Here is a 19,667-nt window from a genome sequence, read left to right as displayed (position 1 = left end):
TGTGATGTAATATGCTAACTGGGCGTATTGTTGGGGCTGTGAAATGTTGTTATTTATTACTGGGTGGTCGGACGATTCAACCCACGGACGATTCAACCCCGGACGATTCAACCCACGGACGATTCAACCCGCGGACCATTCAACCCGCGGACGATTCAACCCACGGACGATTCAACCCGCGGACCATTCAACCCGCGGACGATTCAACCCGCGGACGATTCAACCCACGGACGATTCAACCCCGGACGATTCAACCCCGGACGATTCAACCCGCGGACGATTCAACCCACGGACGATTCAACCCGCGGACCATTCAACCCAGGACGATTCAACCCACGGGCGATTTAACCCATTTACAAAAACGTCTACGCAGTTCGTTATCAGGCACGGATGCCGCTTTTACCACTATACCAATACACATCTTGTGTTGAAATAAAAACAAGTTTATGTACCGTGTTGTAGCTAGTAGGCCTGCTTAGCGAAAAATAAATAAAGCCTACACGTTGATTAAAATTCAAACCTTAGAAACAACTGTTTGTTGATTGGAATGAAGATTGCACGCAAAAAAAGTCAATATGGTCAATTTTTTTTAACCTGCTCAGAATGCTATCACAAAACAAATTTCAGTCTTGTGCGACGTGTAGTATGTATAGAAGTTATTAGGCCAATATAAAGTCAATTGTTTCTTTTAGGTCAAAATCTATTAAACTTGTAATTTTATATAAATTTTATATAACTATAAAAATATCTGTAATTTGTGTAAGTTACATGCAAAAAAATAAATACACACATTTACGTACGTGGGTCGAAAGCATTTTGTCTTTTCAAAAACTTCAAAAATGTTAACTTAATGCTAAAAGGAGAACATTTTATATAATAATTAATAACCGATCTACACGGGTAAATACAAAAAATAATAGCAGGCGTAGACAGAAATGTACGCAAAGTACTGTATAGGGCAAAATAACAATATTCAAGGTTTTACTGGAAAGCAGAAAACAATAAGTGTTTTGATGTACAACCAATGCTAACAAGAAGTGGTAAAAGAAAAAAAAGGAAAAACAAAAAGCTTTATATTAGCTTAGGCCTATATATTAGCTTTATTTAGCTTACATAATATTGGCTACAAAGTAACTTGGTGATAACCTAAGCCAATAGTACGTGAAAGGTCCGTGGGTTGAATCGTCCTAGGTTGAATCGTCCGTGGGTTGAATCGTCCGCGGGTTGAATCGTCCGGGGTTGAATCGTCCGCGGGTTGAAAGGTCCGCGGGTTGAATCGTCCGCGGGTTGAATCGTCCGTGTGGGTTGAATCGTCCTGGGTTGAATCGTCCTGGGTTGAATCGTCCTGGGTTGAATCGTCCGTGGGTTGAATCGTCCGGGGTTGAATCGTCCATGGGTTGAATCGACCTGGAACCATTACATTATATATAATTATTGCTTGATCGTTTGTTCGCTAATCTGACTCCATTGATAGCGCATTAATTAACCCCTGATAGCCAGTTAAGCATCACAGTGCCAAAACCAAACTGTCAATGTCTTGAATAATTATTTAGTATTGGTTCTCAACGAAACGGTTACTGTTTCCAGAGCACAGAATAAAACTGCATTCGGTAGACTAAAACTAACAAACGGTCCATATCAGAACTGACGCGTTAAGCGCTGTAGTACGAATGACGTAATTCGGAAGTAATCAAAACAGGGTCTTGTAGGCCTATACTAGACACGGCCAAAATATAGTACAGCGCTTGTTGTTAAACACACTAAATAAAGCGCTGATAACATTATAATATCATCAGATCTGCATGAGAATTCCGTAGGAATAAGGACTAATTATGACAATTAGCACAGTAACACCCGGTTGCTCTTCGTGACTTTGTCAGTAACAGTTTAGTTTTTCAGCAAGGTGAGCAGTTAATGTCGATTTTTTCTGAGAAAAGTGTAAACTGGTTTTTTAGAAAAGAATATATTGAAAGATTGATTGTGTTGGCGAGAATAGTTGAAGTTATATTTACCTACCTTAAACACCCTTGATTTAAACAAGCTTAGCTTTTTGCGGCAACTAGCAGCAGGGTGCTACTCAAGCAATCGCGGTCTGTTGTTCATTAAGTCATGAACAGCAGTCTAGAGTTATACACTACCAACAGCAGTTTTACAATTACTGAGCAGTAAAAAATAACAGGATGTTATTTGAAAACAGTAGGCTGCTGTACTACTATAACAGTCGTTCTTCTGATTACCATGTCAGTGTCATTAACTGTTATTAACACATTAATTTTACAAGTCTGTTTTATCAGCTTATTTGTAGCCTAGTTACCACACTGTCTCAGTATCCAACTTAATATAACTTGTTACATGTAGGCCTATTTGTGAGCATTGTTTTGCCGCTGTCATTTTTTAACGTATTTATTGTATGTTGAGTTTAGTGGTCGTGTTAACCTTTATTCAACTTTTTCATTTGGTTTCATTATTCTTGCATGTTTTAAGCCTTTAGGCTTCAATCCACAGGCGACCTGAACGGGACTCCGGTCCCTTGAATGGAGTTCATTTAAGCTAGATATTTCGTCTTTCATCTAGAGACACGGGTCGGTTCCATCTCGACGGTAACACAACGCTTATGTCCTACGAAACTATCAGCTTAACTTTTCTTTTATATTTATGTGTTTAAATTATGTTTTTTGTAGTTTAGATTTGGTGACCGTGCTGACGTTAAAAAAATATTCTTGCATTCACTTAATGTTATGACCTCGAAACTCAAACACTAATTCAAGTAACTTAGGTTTTATTAAAACAAAACCGAACAGTCCTAAAAACAAATAGAATCAGTTAGGCAAAACATGAAAGATATATAACACTTATATATATCTGAACTCATACTATTGAACAGCCGACCCACCGACACTGCGCTTACTACTGGAATGACGTTCTATCGATGGGACCAGCACATATAAGGCGGAGAAGCAATTAAGGCAATTAAGGAGGCGTGATTAAGCGCAAAGCAAACTAGTGTAAACGAAGGAATTTCACCGGCGGAATGTCACCACACTTAATAGGCCTACTACCGAAACGCACGTTTTTGCCCTCGAGGCCTTGCGACATTTTCCCGTCTAATTTGTGGTAAATATCATCATATCTGTTAATATTTTTGCGACCACCTGCATCAGTGCAATTCTTCGTCCCCCACACTGAAGACGAAAAATAGAATTAATGAAGGACCTAGTCAATCATATTTTTCGTCAAGAGCGCGGGCGGGACACGAAAAATATCAAGCTAGTTGTTATTAACATGCGCAAATTAACGGGAAAAGGTGGCAAATCCGAAAAGGCTTAAAACGTTCGCAAAAAATAATCAAGGTAATAATTGCTGGTAACAACCAGCACGGCCACTAAACTATTGCGCATGCGGCAGCTAGCTGAATTATAGCCATAGACATCCTATATATAAAATATCTATAACTAGCTGGACCAAAGACCATAAAAATCCCCAGCATAGAATAGACCAGTGGTTCCCAGAGATGCGTCACGAAGGTCAAAAATGGGTCGTGCCTAGGCGATGCAAATCTATGTTTGTAATAATATACATTGTTCCATAGTGAGTGGGTCAAATTACCACTGCTTGTCTGTGTCTGTCTGTAGCGTAGGACCTGGAAATAGCATAGACTGTTGACATTGCAAACGAACTTAGCTAAAAATCATCCATACAATTGTTATTTTTTCGTGTTAAAACATGCTATTTGAAGCTTGGGACACGAGATGTTCACCAAACTCGGATTTGAGTCGCGCTCAAAAAAGTTTGGGAACCGTTGGAATAGACCATAGAGGTTATAGACTGCCACTATTTCCCCAGAAAGAATTGCGTGTTTTTGTTAACGTAGACCTAACCTAAATCTACCTTCAATAAAAACTTAAATAGCTAAAATAAAATTTTTGCATACCCGTTTTCCTAACCTAATCGCCTATCTTTAACAACAGGCTACGTGTCCTACATACGGCGAAATAGTCACTTCGTAGAGGTTAATATAAAGACTTTGAGCTGGACAGCCCGTTTTGCTGAGGTTGGCAAACGTTGTGTAGTGTGTTGACGTTTAACCTAGCCTATACATATACTTTCGTGAGGTGGTAGGCTAAGTCTTAGAACAGTGATCACCAAGGGAGGAATTTAGAGTCTCCTTTATTTTTGCACTCCCATATTGGGATCGAGTAACCTATTGAGGAATTATTACCGGTGGAAATACGTCAGAACTTCTTTTCTCGGCTATTACACCTTAATTAACTCCTTTCCATTCAGGCCAAGGCGGAGTAGGTGTCAAATCTAATCCACTCAGTTTCAGACTCAAATCTTCATCTTTCATGGCTAAATTGCCTGAAAAATAAATTTAAAAAAATACCCCAACATTAACAGGATTTGAACCCTAAACCACCAGCATATATACTATTTCTGTCGCCCTTGGTAGTGGAAAGTGTGGCACCTGCACACATTGAGATTTTGCTGAATTTTGAGATATTGGGCATTTTTATGTTTTGGGAACCACAAAAACATGTCAAGTTAATCATTCATCAAATCAATCTTAAAAAGGAACTTTGAGTTAGAATTACTTGCTTTTGTTAGGTGATTCATCTGGACTGTTAAAGTTATTTGTAGAGTTCAAGTTAAGCAAAATGAAATTTATGTCTGACGAGTTTGTAGTAAATATTAATTTCCATTTACTTTGAAGCTGTATATCCATGGCCAAAAGATAATGTAGAATCAGTATATTTATTAATTATGGATAAAGCTACTGATGATAGTGCTTTTGTCGAAAATGGTGAATCTTTTGCTGACTCAAACACTTCCGGAGATATAACATTTGAAGATCAATGGGAGGAAGATGACTTGGTAGCTTTATCTGGACAACCGGGACGTAGCTTTCAAAGAATTCAAACTCAGGAAGATCCTGAGTTTTTTAACAAAGCAGCTACAACAAGAAGAAAGTTACCAGTTGACTTGTCTAATGAAAATGCCAGGGTTAGTGAAGGAGACTTGTCTGAATCAGACTTGGATGGGATTGCTACACCTGAAGAATTGTTGACACCAAGTGATATGCCCTCCTCCGTACCATCTTCTCCTCAATGTAATTCTGGAGTAGATCTAGAATGGGACAATGACACTCCCGTTATTCAACCATCTACTGAAGAACCTGTAACCATTAACCACAACCCTTCTATTTGGAAAACTGTTGTTATTGGTGAGCAAAACTATAAACTGGATTTAAGCGCAGTATCACCCTACAGACAGGTCCTTTCTCATGGCGGTTATTATGGCGAAGGGCTCAATGCTATTGTTGTCTTTTCTGCATGTTATCTACCAAGTGCAGAACAGACAGAGTACCAATACATTATGGATAATCTCTTCCTTTATATTGTTAGTACCCTGGAACTTTTGGTTGCTGAAGATTATATGATAATATTTTTTAACGGTGGTTGCCACCGAAAAAATTTTCCTGCTCTGAAGTGGCTGAAAAAATGCTACCAGATGATTCACCGCCGTTTGCGAAAGAATTTGAAACAGTTAGTTGTAGTCCATCCATCGTGGTATATTCGACTCTTTCTAGGGTTCTTTCGACCATTTATAAGTTCAAAGTTTAGCAGAAAGCTTAAACTAGTTTCATCCTTGCACAAACTTGCCGACCTAGTGCCACTCGACAATGTGGTAGTGCCAGATGCAGTTCAACACCATGACATAAAACTCCAGGCTATCTCCAATAGGAATAATCACAGTCAACCAAATATGAATAAATTTGATGGCAAAAATACATGTGGACACCTTGAACAACAATCAAATGGTTCTAATGGAGAGAGTTCTTCACTGAAATAAATTTTACAATGACTATACATAAACAAAATAATGGGATATTATGCTGTTTTGGCCTCGCCAGGAAATTTCTTAAATTATTTACATATACCCTATTTGGGACCATAATGTGTTGTTAATTTTTCTGAGCTCAAGTAAGATACTTTATCATTTCAATCCGTTTTTGTTCAGTCTTCGCAATATTCTTACTTCAAGTGTTTCTGCTCGTACTTCTTCAGTAAATGCAGCCTTTGTTAACCTACCTATGTGTTTTGATAAACTGGGTATTTCCTTTGTGTACTAATAGGCGTGTCATACACAAATGTTTGGATAAACTCTTCTGCTTTGTTTGAATTTTCATTCATGATTTAACTATATATTTTTTGCACTGTTAATCAATAACATACACACTTTGCTGTCGTTTATGACAAAGTTATTTTGTAGACATTTTTGTTGGAACTATCATACTTTTCCAGATTTATAGCATATCATGTTACGCTCATTATACTGTAACATTAACTTATGTTTGAGTTACTGTATAGTGACGCTAATTGCAAGTTTTTCAAAATTGTGTACATTTGCTTGTTAAAGAGAATTGTCATGTTATGTAGCCTAGCATTTGTGTTTAACGCTACATTGTGCTTGGATGTAGCTACAATAATTGTTTCTTTGAGAGTTGAGATGTGTAGTGTTAGTGTTGTTAAATATTTTTAGCAGTGACATTAATTCTAGCAATGTAAGTATACTATGTACTGTGATTTTGAATGATTCTCATGAACACTTGGTTGTTTCTGTGACAAAAAGGAACATAATTGAACTTTCTTTTTCCACTTAAAAGTGATGGACCTGAAATTGTAATGAATTATATCAGCTTCTCCACAATACTGTATGTTTGTGGATAGTTCAATTATTGTGTATATTCTGGATTTTATTACATCTTCATATATGAAATGCGTACTATGAACAAATATATTAATCAAAACTAGCTCTTGTTATCCTGTAGTGCATACAGGTGTATATTTATCACTGTTCACTTGCCTTTAGACCTATTAAAAACTAGCATATCATGCACTTGCTATGATTTATTCTTTAGGCGTGTTAACCTGTAATTTGGGAGGATATGACGATAGTCAATCAAATGTAATTACAGACCAGGTAAATGGTCAATTAAATGATTGTCCATTTCTATAATTAAGGGATTGCAGCCAGGCATGAATGATGCTTGTCCAAAAATAATGCTACTAACGTTGAATTTAAAATTACTCGTAGATTAAAAAATTTCATCTCCGTTAGTAAAATGTAACCAAAAGATTGCCTTCAAAAATATATGCAAGCTAAAACAAGACCACCATAAATGGCTTGATTCATTAATATTCAAGCAGGTACATTAAATTCAAATAAATGTGTTTTTTCAAAGCTGGCAGTGTTGAATAGTTTGTGATATGCTATTTTTTTTCATTGAGCACAGCATTAAATGCCAATTGCTGATGTGAGGGCAGCCAGAATTCAAGACCATCTTCAGGAAGACTTCCTTTGTAAAGCACTTTAATTGTCCAATCCACATTAGTTCTTCGACCGTTGAATACTCGTTTGCGTTCGCTCATGGCACCATTTACCTCTTGTACACCATCCAACTATTCAAAATATATTTTAAAATGTCAATGTGGTATGTACTGTAATAACTTTGGGTAATAGCATTGAAGTAATCAACAAAAAGATTTCTTATCGCCGGATTCCGACTATTCTGGCATTGGCGTTAAGACAAGAACAACCTCGAGTGCTTGGTTCATGAAATTTTCGTTTCTATAAGCCATGTGGTCCAAGCAACCTATGCATTTTCGTTGCAACCCAAGTAGAAAAGATTTGGAAAACATTTTACTACGAACCTGAAGGAGTTCTTTTTCCAGTTCCTTTTCAGTCAACCATTGACGTTTTCTATTATTGGGTTCAACATCAGATTCTAGCAATTTCAGTATATATTGCTTGCAATTAGCGTCCTCCTGCTCCACCGCAACATCTGTTGAAATCAGCCTTTTTTTAATTAGAAATGCGATAAATTTCACATTTTAGTGCTGCCGCGACTTAATTGGCTTTGTTCATTTTGAAGTGGTCAAGTTATGGTCACTTTTATGCAACTGGTATAAAAAATTCAATATGGGTGTAATCATAATACGTATGGTACTATGGTTATTTAGGATTTGCTAAATGTTTTTAGATAAGAGATCCATGTTTATTGACATGTAGTAACCTGATATACCTAATTACAATTGTCAGAATTACACTATGGATCTCAACAAAACACTACCCTACTATCAGTTACACTCTTGCACCCAAAATAACTTGCTGTTTATTTCGGAAAATTGCGAGTCACCTATTGCTTGTAGTCTAGACAAGGTTCTTGACATTTATTCTTCGAGCTGTTAAAAGATTAAGTGTTGTGATATGTGTCTTTGCCAACTTTGATAATGCTAATGCATTTGTGCTTTCCTGAACACTCATTCTTTTCATCTGTTATGAAAGTGTTTGCAATTTGGCCAAAATAAGGTGAAGGCACTTCTCAAGTGTGCATCAAAAAAAAACAAATGTAGGGTCTGCCATTATCTGCTGGTTATCTTATACTAATTCAATAACTCTTGCCACAATAATAACAAACTGGTATTCATTGTTTATCTTTTCATGAAGATTGGTACACCAAAAGTTAATCACATGTCTTATTTTTGTGATTTCTGCAAATTTTTCTGAAGTTTTTAAGAATAACATTATCAACTTTCCTGCAAAACAATCACAGCATCTAATGTACATTTCGATGTAACCATGATACTCACTCTCTGCAGTTAGTACAACATACAATGGGTAAGAAAAGTCATTGTTGCACACCAAAAGTGCCATTCCCTTATGTGAGTCAAATGTTTCAAACAAACTTCTCAAACAGATGACCTAGTGGCCTGACAGTATTTGTATAAAAAAAACTTATGAGCTTTGCCTGATCTATCTTTCTTCAATCCTGACAAGAGTAAAAATCTGAGAGGCAAAACACTACCCACCACCACCTGTCTCTTGATTCTCATTTTGTTTTTGCTCTTCCTCTTTATTCTGCTCCGACTGTTCGGCTTGTTCCTCCAAGAGCACCTGCCATAAATGGAAAACATGTCGAAAAATTTATAATGAAATTATGACAGGAATATTAGTTTATTGTTGATAAGTTCCAGTAAAGTGATATATGCTGCATAGCCACATCCCCAGTCAATCTTTTCACGGGTAACACAATGCAGCAGCTACTTAGCAAGTTTCTTGATCAATTTCTTCACAGAAGAAACAATACACAAGGGCAAAACATAAACTTAAACTGACACAACTCCAATACTTCACGATCCAGTTAAATAGTACAAAATGAGCAATATACTACCAAACACTTGCAATTAAATACTAAATAGCAGTGACTGTTAGTAGAATTGTTTGGTAAATATGAACCATGACATATATCGATGAGCAACTTACTTTCTCCAACCGTTTTAAAAGCAAGGTTTTCAATCCCGTCGATTTTAAACCACGTTTTTCAAGATTTGCTTTCAGCTGATTGACCTTCATCTTTCGTAAATTGTACAACGTCGCCTCAATAAAACCTAAAAAGCAATTTATGAAGTTAACGGTTTGCAAGATTAATTAATTACAATTGATCATAATGACAATCAGGAAATTATGTAACAATCGTTACCATCATTGTCTTTCTTTGTTTCATTGGTTATAAGTGTTTCACTATCGGAGTTGTATTCACTGGTCTGGCTCAAATTACCTTGCTTATCTGAGACATCATCTGTTTCCTAGAAGTCAAACAACAAAAAATTCTTTCAACATGTTCTTAAACAAACTAAGGAAAACAAAATGATTTTACTGAATTTATGACAACTGTTTACCTCCACTTCTATGGTTTTGTCTGTTGTTGTATCCAACTGGGACTGGTTATTTTCCATGCCATTCACTGATTCCTCTTTCATAGACACATCAGCTGTAGTTGGCTGGGAAGGGTCATACATACCTGCACACAATAACTCAGCAGATGTTACCTATGTCTTTGTTAATGAATACAGTTAAATGCTAGCATGAGCATGACTTATCATTGGTAGAGCTTTGAAAGGTTTATGCTATAAGTGTGGCCATGTTGCAACAGTGAACACTGAAAACGTTTTAGCTGCTAATTAGCCGTTTTCAGGGTATTAAATAAAACTTAGTTACATTTTTTCCCAGAAAAAAACAAGAGATTTGTTTTGTCAGCTTTGTTGACATTGCATTAATTTGACAGAAATAAAGTATTCCCAAAAAAAACGTTTGATTAATTCATTTTCTCTACTGCTTTTTTATGGAAGACATCCCTGTAGGGACTTATTCAATAAACAGTTACTTACCAGATTGTTGACTTTCAACCTTTTCAGTTTCCGAACTACATAGTCTGGCCTGCTTAGATGGAGGTTCATCATCATCTTTGTTTTCTTGACCAGATGAGTTTGATGTTGCTGAACGTTTTTGAACAAGTGATGCAACTTGTTTATCTGCAAGCCATTTCTACAAACGAAGCAAAATATATTGAATCTATAATATTTGACAGCATTCAAGCACAGTTTAAAATTGAATTCAATGTAAAGCAAATTTGCATCTGAATTCTATACTGACAGAAAATTTATCGTAATGATTCCTGGATTTGCAGTGGGTAATTTTTGCTGATGACTCAGAGTTGTAGAACTTGTGGCAAATTTTGCAGAAAAATCCAGAAACAGCAATCACGTATTTCTGACCTAAATGTGTTTGTAAGGCGTCATTGAAAAAGCACTATATGTAAACATCAAATACAACATAAATTTCATTTTATATCGAACAATTACATACCATCTATTCTATACAATAGTGGAAACTTTCCTAGAATGTTAGGAAACCAAGTGTTAAAATAAACATGTACAACTTTTGTGCTGTTAACACTTACTTAAACAAAAATTTGTATTTTATTAAATAAATATTTTACCAAGTGGAACATCTGGGTCATAGTCAGGAAGATCAAAACTATCAATTTCTTCATCTTTTTCATCACCAGGTGGCACTATATTCTCATCAGCCTGCATTAATACACAATGTATTTATGTTACATCGAGAAAACAGAAAGTAGAAAACATTTAAAGAATGTTTGACAAGGTCCTTACCTTGTTCAAATCAGGTTTAAAAGGCTCTGGGACCGGACCAGGAGATGCTGTATTAATATAATAAGTTTAGTGAAGTAACACACAAAACCTGGTTTTATGGCAGTTAGCCTTTAACTACATTTGTTCATATTTTAACAAATCTATTTGAAGTTGGGGATACTCTTAATCTCGGTTGACAACCTTAGCTAAGACCAACAATTGAAACTGATTTCACAGCGTTAAAAAAATTAATTATTATCATTTCAGACACAGAAACATTTCTTGAGCAGAAACCGATCATGCATTTTGTGGTAAAATACATTTTTCTGTGCAAATGAAAACTGAGAGATATGATAGTTATTTGCATTTACATTCTTTTAGAAAATTAAAACATTTCAGTATTTTCAGTTTTCACATTGACTTAGATGAACCTTTTCTCGATGATGATCTTTGAGCAGGAGGTGCATGGGTCCTTGAGGAAAATGATGGGCCTGAAAGTTTATAGAAATGGTTCAAACACTTAAACCTTCTATTTCTGACAGCAACGAAATATTAGTTGACTATTGGTAGCCAATATTTACTGATTTAGTCTTAGTCGTGCACTTGTGTTAGCTCATGACATTAGCAAGATCATAAAATTTGTAAAAGAAAAACATCTAAAAAGAAATATTAATGTACCAATGACTTGTGAAGGAGGGGGTTCAGGCCACCGCCGATCCCAGTAAGGAGCAGTTGGAGGACCTGATGGGCCCCATCTTGGTGGGGATCGAGGGGGAGGTGGACCTCGATATCGATCCCACTCCGAAGGAGGACCCCATGATCTTGGGGGGCTTCTTCCTCTTAGCGGTCCATATCTAGGAGGGCTTCTCCTAGCCCAATGTGGTGGGGGACTCCTGCTGCGTCTTCCCCAGTCTGGAGCAGGGTATGAGCGAGGAGGAGACCTAGGAGGTTTCCACCCATAATAGGGACTTCTGGGTCTGTCTCTTCTTGGACTTGGAGGTCTATCCCTTCGTGGACTCGGTGGTCTGTCTCTTCTGGGACTTAGTGGTCTATCTCTCCTGGGACTAGGTGGTCTGTCTCTTCGAGGACTTGAACCACGTGTTGGGCTTGACGGCCTTCCAGACCGATCACCACGCGGACTTGGTGGTCTTTCCTGTCTTGGACTTGGAGATCTTCTGCTGTTACCATGTCGATCAATGTGTGGAGAAGGCATTCTCTGTGATGAAGTTCTTTCGGAATGAGCACTCGGTGGCCTTGATGGAGAATAACCTCTTCGTGGTGAGCTGCTACGTTTAGGACTGTGTCCAGCATGAGGAGAGCCACCTCGGGGTGGGCTCCGATTTCTGTACTGTTCATACCATCTGTACCATTCTGGTGGAGGTCTGTCATATCCTGTGTTAAACATGATAAATAAAAACGATAAATATGATTGACTAAAAAAAATTAATTTGAAACTTGAGACCAACGCAGCAGGAGTGCCTACAAAGAGCAAAAGGGAAGATTTGCTCACTCATAACTTTTTTATTAGCGATTCAGTTTACTGTAAAGGAAAGGGGCGGCTGTAAGCAACTACACTAAAGTGCTATTATACACAACCTGGAGATCTTCTATCAGACGATGATGGCATCGGGGCTGGTCCAACAGTAGATCCTATAGTTAAAAGTACATTAACCTTAATATACATAACTCATGTAGATCGCAGACCTTGACTAAGGTCTTGAAAGTCAAATCTTTAAATCCCCCTAAAGACTTTCTGTGCACGATAAATGCCAATCATATACATTGCAATTAAAGTGACTAAATTGCAGACAAAATCATCTATCATCAGTGATCGCTAGGGCCATTTTTATTTTGACCTAAAAAAAAATTTTTTGACTTTATTTTTATCAAATTTTGACTTTATTTTGACCTAACGAAATTGCTTATTTGTAGAGGCCACAGTTCTTCCTCCAGTTACCCAAACATAATATTTTGTCGATTTCAGACCCAAACGTAATATTTTGATGGCGTTTACTTTTCCTGTGGCTTTCAACAAAATACTTTTTATCGCACTTCACTATAAACCTCGCAAAAATTGCACCTTAAATCACCCCCGGGAGTTGCATTAAATTCACCAGAAAAATCTCGACAAATCTGTCTAACTTTTGCTGAAGACAATTTAGCTTGCTTAGGCATTTTTGTATTACAGAATGTCAGTAGGCTATTCCTAAAATCCAAACTGTTGATCTTCGAAAAGACCACGTTTATGAAGAGGAAGTGTTTTATAAGAATTATTTAAAAACGTAACAATGAATAAACAATGGACAATTTGCGATAAAAGTTACTGCTGATCCAAGTGGGCATTGTGACTTATTTCCTGCTTTTATGGGTTAATATGGTTTAATTGTGTCGCAGTTCCTGATTTACAATGCTTCCACGAGGATTTTTACAAAAATTACTCTCAAGAAACACAAAATCTTTGTCAAAAGCCATAATTTGACAAATTTTGACTTTATTGAAAATTTTGACTTTATTGTAAATTTTGACTTTATTTTGACCTATAAACTTCTTAGAAACAATCCCCTAGGTGCTGAAAACAACTTTATTCTTTGATTCGTGGTCAGACGAGGTCCTTAAAAATTTTTGACTTTATTGACTTTTGCGGGCCCTAGTGATCGCAAAACTTCACACGATCTGCTTTGTGCATGGGCAAGTTATGTGATGAGATAATGCAATATGATGTCACACCGCACGCCCGGTTATGTTCCTGAGCTGAGGCTGACAATCACTAAAGGTCATATGTACAGACATATAACACAATGTAACAAAAAAAAAATTTTTTTGTTCCCAGGTTCTAATCGATTTTTCCCTATTGCTTAGGACAAGTAAGTGTCGAAAATCAACTTTATTTCATATAAACTTTGTTTTTGTGGTTTAGAGACTGAAATTCTAAAATCGCAATATTTTTGAGAAAAGATATCAAAGATATGGCTAAAGAGCATCCAAGATGGATGTTAATCACTTTTAAATGTTAATATACTCTGCAATATTTGCCATTTTATAGATACTTCTGTTTGCAGGGTTGATTTTTGAGGTGTTGTATAGAATAAAGTACGATCAATATAACTGGGAAGTAATTGGGGACTTTAAAATGGTAGCGTTTTTGATGGGTATGCAAGGGGGGTTCACCAAGTATCCTTTCCACCTTTGCCTTTGGGATAGTAGGGCTACCACAGAACACTACAAAAAGCAAATATGGCCAAAACGAAACGAATTTGTTGTTGGAGAGAAAAACGTAAAGCAAACTCGGTTGATTAACCCAAACAAAGTGCTTATGCCTCCCCTTCACATAAAACTTGGGCTTATAAAGCAATTTGTGAAAGCATTGGATAAAGGTGGTGACGCATTCCAGTTTCTCAAGAACTTGTTTCCTGAACTATCAGAAGCTAAAGTAAAAGCTGGTGTATTTATTGGCCCACAAATTAAAAAGATTCTCAAGTCGAATGATTTTATCCAAATGCTTAATGATGTTGAAAAGAAGGCTTGGGATAGCTTTGCAGATGTGGTGAATGGGTTCTTGGGCAATAACAAGGAAGATAACTATGCCGAACTCGTTGCCAATTTGGTAAAGTCGTATGGAAACATGGGGTGCAGAATGTCCATGAAAGTACATATGCTTGATGCTCACTTGGACGAGTTTGAAGACAATATGGGAGCTTATTCAGAAGAACAAGGGGAGCGATTCCATCAAGACATAAAAGATTTTGAAAGGAGATACCAAGGGCAATATAATGAAAGCATGATGGGAGATTATGTCTGGGCCTTGATGCGGGAAAGTGATGTAGAGTACAAAAGAAATTCTCGCAAAACATCCCATTTTTAACTGATTTTATACTTGAACTGTTTTAACCTGAAATATTTATTTAGTTTTGCATTTAACATTTAATGATGGTATTGATTCGGATACAGTTAATACATTTATGTGCAAATTTCCATGTACCAAATGCCTGTGCTTTGTGATTTGATTTTAATAACAAAAATTCTAATTCGTTGCCTGTTATTATGCAAACTCAGAATTAACCCTTTGCCAGACAGAAAAATAGCCAAAAGTTGGCTGTAATTTGCTTTGCGAAAAAGCAATCGATAGCCTACGACTAACGCGTCAGAATATTTAGTAAATACATTGATAGAATATAACTTCTTAGTCGATGCCAAGCGATTAAAAATGGACTTACAGCGATCAAAGACAGTTTGGTAAATATCCATTTCCTATAGGGTAAATCAGTATAACCATGCACAATATTGCACATACCAGCAAATTCAAAAAATTACTCTCCTAACCACAAAATCAATGTTTGGAATGAACTATATTGATTTTTGGAAGTTTCTAGGTGAGAGAGATCAGGAAATATCAATTAGAACCCAGGAACAAAAATCGTGTTACACGGTGATAATATATATGTGTGGTTTCACATAACTTAACCTTAACCTTTATAAAAAAAACTGCTGTTCTTACCTGAGCTAAGCCATCAAAAACTAGACTATCATTTTTTACTAAAATCCAAAAAAAGGACGTTTCTATTTATTGGATAAAAACATCATATTTTGTTACATACAATAGCACGTGCAATTATTGGATGTGTAAAAACATGAGAGTTTAAGACACTAACCTGGTGGAGGATACCATGATCGAGAGCTTGGAGGTGGTGACCTACTCATATTGTTGACAAAATAGTGTTCTTTTTCCTCATAAATCAGGTACGGCTCAATAAATGAATTAAGCTGAGCACCATTAAACTGAAGGTCTAAAATTTCAATGTAAATAATATAAGCTACAGCAACACATAGATTTGAATTGATGGTTTTTATATGTATGTGGCCAAAGGTACAAATACAAATATTTCAATTAAGTTTGATCGCAGTAGAGTACAAGTACAAAGACTTTAAATTGAGAATGTCCTTACTAGAATATTCTGGTACAAACAATACGAGTTAATCGTATTGATTGTCATCAAGCTAAGCATTTTTTGAATATGACGTTTTCAAAAATTTAATTTAATGCAAATACATTTTGGCAATTAACTATACGATTAATTCATTCGTCTATTAAATGCGGATGTTGAAAGCATAATCGATCTTGTATTACAATTTTTCGGCTGGTTCACTGGTTGTGTTTTAAACATATTGGAAATTTTTACCGGTTACAACTAATAATACCACCTTATGTCAAGCTTTTGTTTTGTCCAGACAAAGGAAAGTAAAACAAATGTATCTAATATGCTGGAAAAGATTAACTTCATTCCCACTGATGCATTGCTTAAAAACAAAAAAACTCCGCACAGCCACTTTCAGTGCTAGTGACTGTAACCTTTCATTTGGAAAACAGTAAAATCTCGTGTAAAGACAACCCCAGTATTATGACCACTTAAACACGATACGAAATATTTTCTATTGCAATGTATAGCATTCTGATTTCTGATTTCTGTTTCTCTTACACATCCAGGCTACAACCACCATATAGCTTGAACGAAACCACTAACTGAACCTAGCCTAATATGACCATTAGTCTTCTATTTTGTAAAAATCTAAAAGAGGTTACGTAATGACTGTTAAATTGTAACCAAAAGCCATCCAACTGCAGCTTCACTGCGATAACGTGTAGGACTGTCTTCTAGCCATTACTTATGTGTGCCCAAACATAGGTTAGCCGTTAGGTAATTTCATATTCATACTGTGAATGAATCTGCTGTGAAAACTTCTTCTTTTTCAATATTTCTCATTGTAATTGCAGAAAGACAATAATGAGTCACATGAGACAAAGTTAAATGAACTTTCAACCAAGTAAAAAATTGTGCTTATTAGGCATTATAAGTGAAATTTTAACTGTTGCATTAAAACAAGTATTGATCAAAAACTTGTTCAACCAATGTTGTCAGAATTAGATAATCATTTATAGCATTTATGAGGCATTTTACGTAACGACATGTAATACAAATTGAATTATTACTTATAAAAAACAGGATCGCAAAACACGTGCAGTATTATATACTCGTATGATGTCATGCTCTGGTGTGAAATCCACATCCAAGACCATCCCATTAACGGCTAATACCACCATTTGGTAACGATCCCATGGATGGTAGACTTTCTGGGGTTCTACCCTATTTTATGATTAAAACATTATATATATATATATATATACAGTGAGACCTCGTTAATCCGGACCACTTCGTTTCGTCAAAAAATGTCGGTTTATCAGGGTATCCGGATTATCGGAAAGTAAAAAATCAATCAATCTTGCAAATGCAGTACCGTGTTCAAAACGCAGTGTGCACCTTACTCCAATTCTAAGTACCGAGTTTCTGGCTGGACAGCAACTAAAATAAAATTATATTTATTGTATGATCCGACCCAGTGTCGAACCCCAGAACCACCGTATTAAAGACGAATGCTCTAAGCCAGAAGTGACGAACATGCGGCCGCAAATCGGTTTGAAAACTGCTCTTGCATGGCGAAGCATTCCGGCGGGACCAGCAGTCTTGAACTTTCTTTGACCTGTTTCTAATCTTTGTTGTTCTTTCTAATATATCAAAAGTTGATAGCACGATTGAGTTGCAGCAGTATGTCTTCAATAGATCGCCGGACTCAACCGATGTAGCCTACTGTACGTATTTTTTTGCGACCGCGGAAGCGTTGTTTGTTACTGTTGATGAACAATTTATTTTTTCGTTTCTAAATTTTTTTACAAAGCGCAATGCTGTGTAGTACTGTACTTTTGAATCAATAAAGACCGCAACGTTATTATGCGTAGATAATCGGCTATTGTTTCGTCAACTAACTACCCAGTGTACATAGTGTATTAGGACAATCGTGAATCATTTTCGCTTAACTGTTAATAATCCGGTTTATCGAATTTTATTGCTATTGATTTAGCACATTTGTTCCAAAACTTTTGTGTCGGAGACGGACAGCGGGGTTTCCGGATTAAAGGGGTAAAATGCATAGGAAGAAATCCGTTCCCGGCAGTTTTGTGTCGGATAGCGGGGATTCCGGTTCATCGGGGTCCGGATTAACGAGGTCTCACTGTACACATATATTTAGAACAAATTTTCACATTTGATTTGACATTCTGAAATGTACTATGCTAATGACAACATGGAAGTGGAATGAATAGACACATTCAATACTTAACAGGTCAAAGCTGAAAACCTTAAGTATTTACCGTAATCGACAACATTGATTTTTTATACTTTTAAAATTGAAACATACCTGGTGTAATTTTTAATGATAACCTACTGCAGACGTCTTAGCACTAACTTACAAGCGTAATTGGTAGTCTACCATTATGTATAAAAAAAAAACTACCAACATACACTTTACTGCTACATGCTGTACTCATTACACAATTTATCACACATGATTTAGGCTGGCTATGCATAAATTCTCAGAACATTTCATTTCTTTTCCGAAAACAAGGATAGGACATAACTACAAAGACACTGTGAAATAAATTTAAGGTCTACACTAAACTACATGCATCATGTGCTGCATAAATTATACTCAACGAACAAAACAAAAACAATATTATGCAAAGCAACCATACTCACTATTATTGTGTACCAAGCGCCTCTGACAAAAAGTCTTGTGTGAACACAGTTGCTTTAACTTGCTTGACATTTTTTTCTTTCTCATCTTTACTGCTGTCTGTTATTATTGTTGTTTCCAAATGCACTGGACAAAATACTGCCAAACATTCTGCATATAACTACTGCACATCACTTTCCCACCCAAATTAAATTCATTACAGGCTCGTACCTCTATACTGTATGTAATGGCATATCAGACACCCCCTTATGCTTAAACATCACTTGCTTGTAATTGCTTGCGTTAGTGATGCTACAAATCGATTTAACATGATACCAAGTTTCTCTTTTTATAGAAGCTCAGTTGAAATTGGCTTGTTTTTTAAATAATTAACAAAATATATAATATGTCATCGTGCACCACTGAGCCAGTAACTTTACCTAACAAATATCTTTTGCTGGTTGGAATTGCATTCATGCAAAACTTACATCTGTACTCAAACAAAAAACACGATAAATAATCAACATTACAAAACAAATAATCACAACTCAAAGAGAGAGTTGAAAGGGAATATGCCAATGAATGCATTATCATAATCACACTTAATAATGTAGGTATCATCTGCCCTTGGTATTTTTTCATTACGTAGCCTAAAAATCGGCACTCCACATTTTACCAACTATGACACCGACCACAGTGTATCTCAGATTATATGAAGCCTGCTTTGAAATAATGTCTTTTTAACACTAACTTATCTCTGGTTTTCGTTTTTGGTCAAAAAATGATTTTTACATAGTGAGTGATTTACCAGCATTGCCTTTGACCCTTGAAATGAAAACAAATTAATACACAAGAACCTATTCAAAATATAGCAAAAACATATTTGCGGAATAAATGACATATACTGGTAAGCGGCGAACTATGAACTAAACATAAATGAAACATTCCTTACCTTATCAGCAACTGCAGCCAGGTAATAACAATTTTCTAACTAGCATATTACACTGTCTTAGCAATTGGAAGTATTGCTGTAAAACATAGCCAATAGGAGTATACAAATGTTGACAGTTGAGATATCACTAAAACCTTTGTATTGCTTTATAGTCAATA

At 36.2% G+C, this 19,667-nt stretch overlaps 2 protein-coding genes across 5 annotated transcripts; one reads left to right on the top strand and one right to left on the bottom strand.

Annotated features, from left to right (window-relative positions):
- The first annotated feature begins 1,753 nt into the window (after positions 1-1,753).
- Positions 1,754-6,895, top strand: LOC143460481 (protein prune homolog 2-like). Its single transcript, XM_076957982.1, has one exon. It carries the CDS (start codon positions 4,762-4,764, stop codon positions 5,848-5,850), a length of 1,089 nt encoding a protein of 362 aa, XP_076814097.1. The 5' UTR covers positions 1,754-4,761; the 3' UTR covers positions 5,851-6,895.
- On the bottom strand, positions 6,894-19,667 carry LOC143460478 (uncharacterized). 4 transcript variants are annotated; one of them, XM_076957980.1, is made up of 15 exons: positions 19,510-19,667; positions 15,644-15,778; positions 12,591-12,644; positions 11,673-12,386; positions 11,426-11,485; positions 11,016-11,062; positions 10,841-10,931; positions 10,495-10,616; positions 10,230-10,386; positions 9,741-9,862; positions 9,542-9,647; positions 9,325-9,449; positions 8,871-8,955; positions 7,713-7,843; positions 6,894-7,460 (listed from the first exon to the last, which is right to left on the bottom strand). In XM_076957980.1, the coding sequence occupies exons 2-15, from the start codon at positions 15,690-15,692 to the stop codon at positions 7,272-7,274; spliced, it is 2,052 nt and encodes a 683-aa protein (XP_076814095.1). In that variant the 5' UTR covers positions 15,693-15,778; positions 19,510-19,667; the 3' UTR covers positions 6,894-7,271. The 4 variants fall into 4 exon arrangements, 3 of the variants coding, with proteins under 3 accessions (XP_076814095.1, XP_076814094.1, XP_076814093.1); XM_076957979.1 differs by lacking the exon at positions 19,510-19,667 and adding an exon at positions 18,581-18,747 and having other exon boundaries at positions 8,877-8,955; XM_076957978.1 differs by lacking the exon at positions 19,510-19,667 and adding an exon at positions 18,581-18,735.

This window comes from Clavelina lepadiformis, chromosome 5, assembly GCF_947623445.1.
Source record: "Clavelina lepadiformis chromosome 5, kaClaLepa1.1, whole genome shotgun sequence".
Taxonomy (NCBI): domain Eukaryota; kingdom Metazoa; phylum Chordata; class Ascidiacea; order Aplousobranchia; family Clavelinidae; genus Clavelina; species Clavelina lepadiformis.
This window is presented reverse-complemented; position numbering and strand designations above follow the sequence as displayed.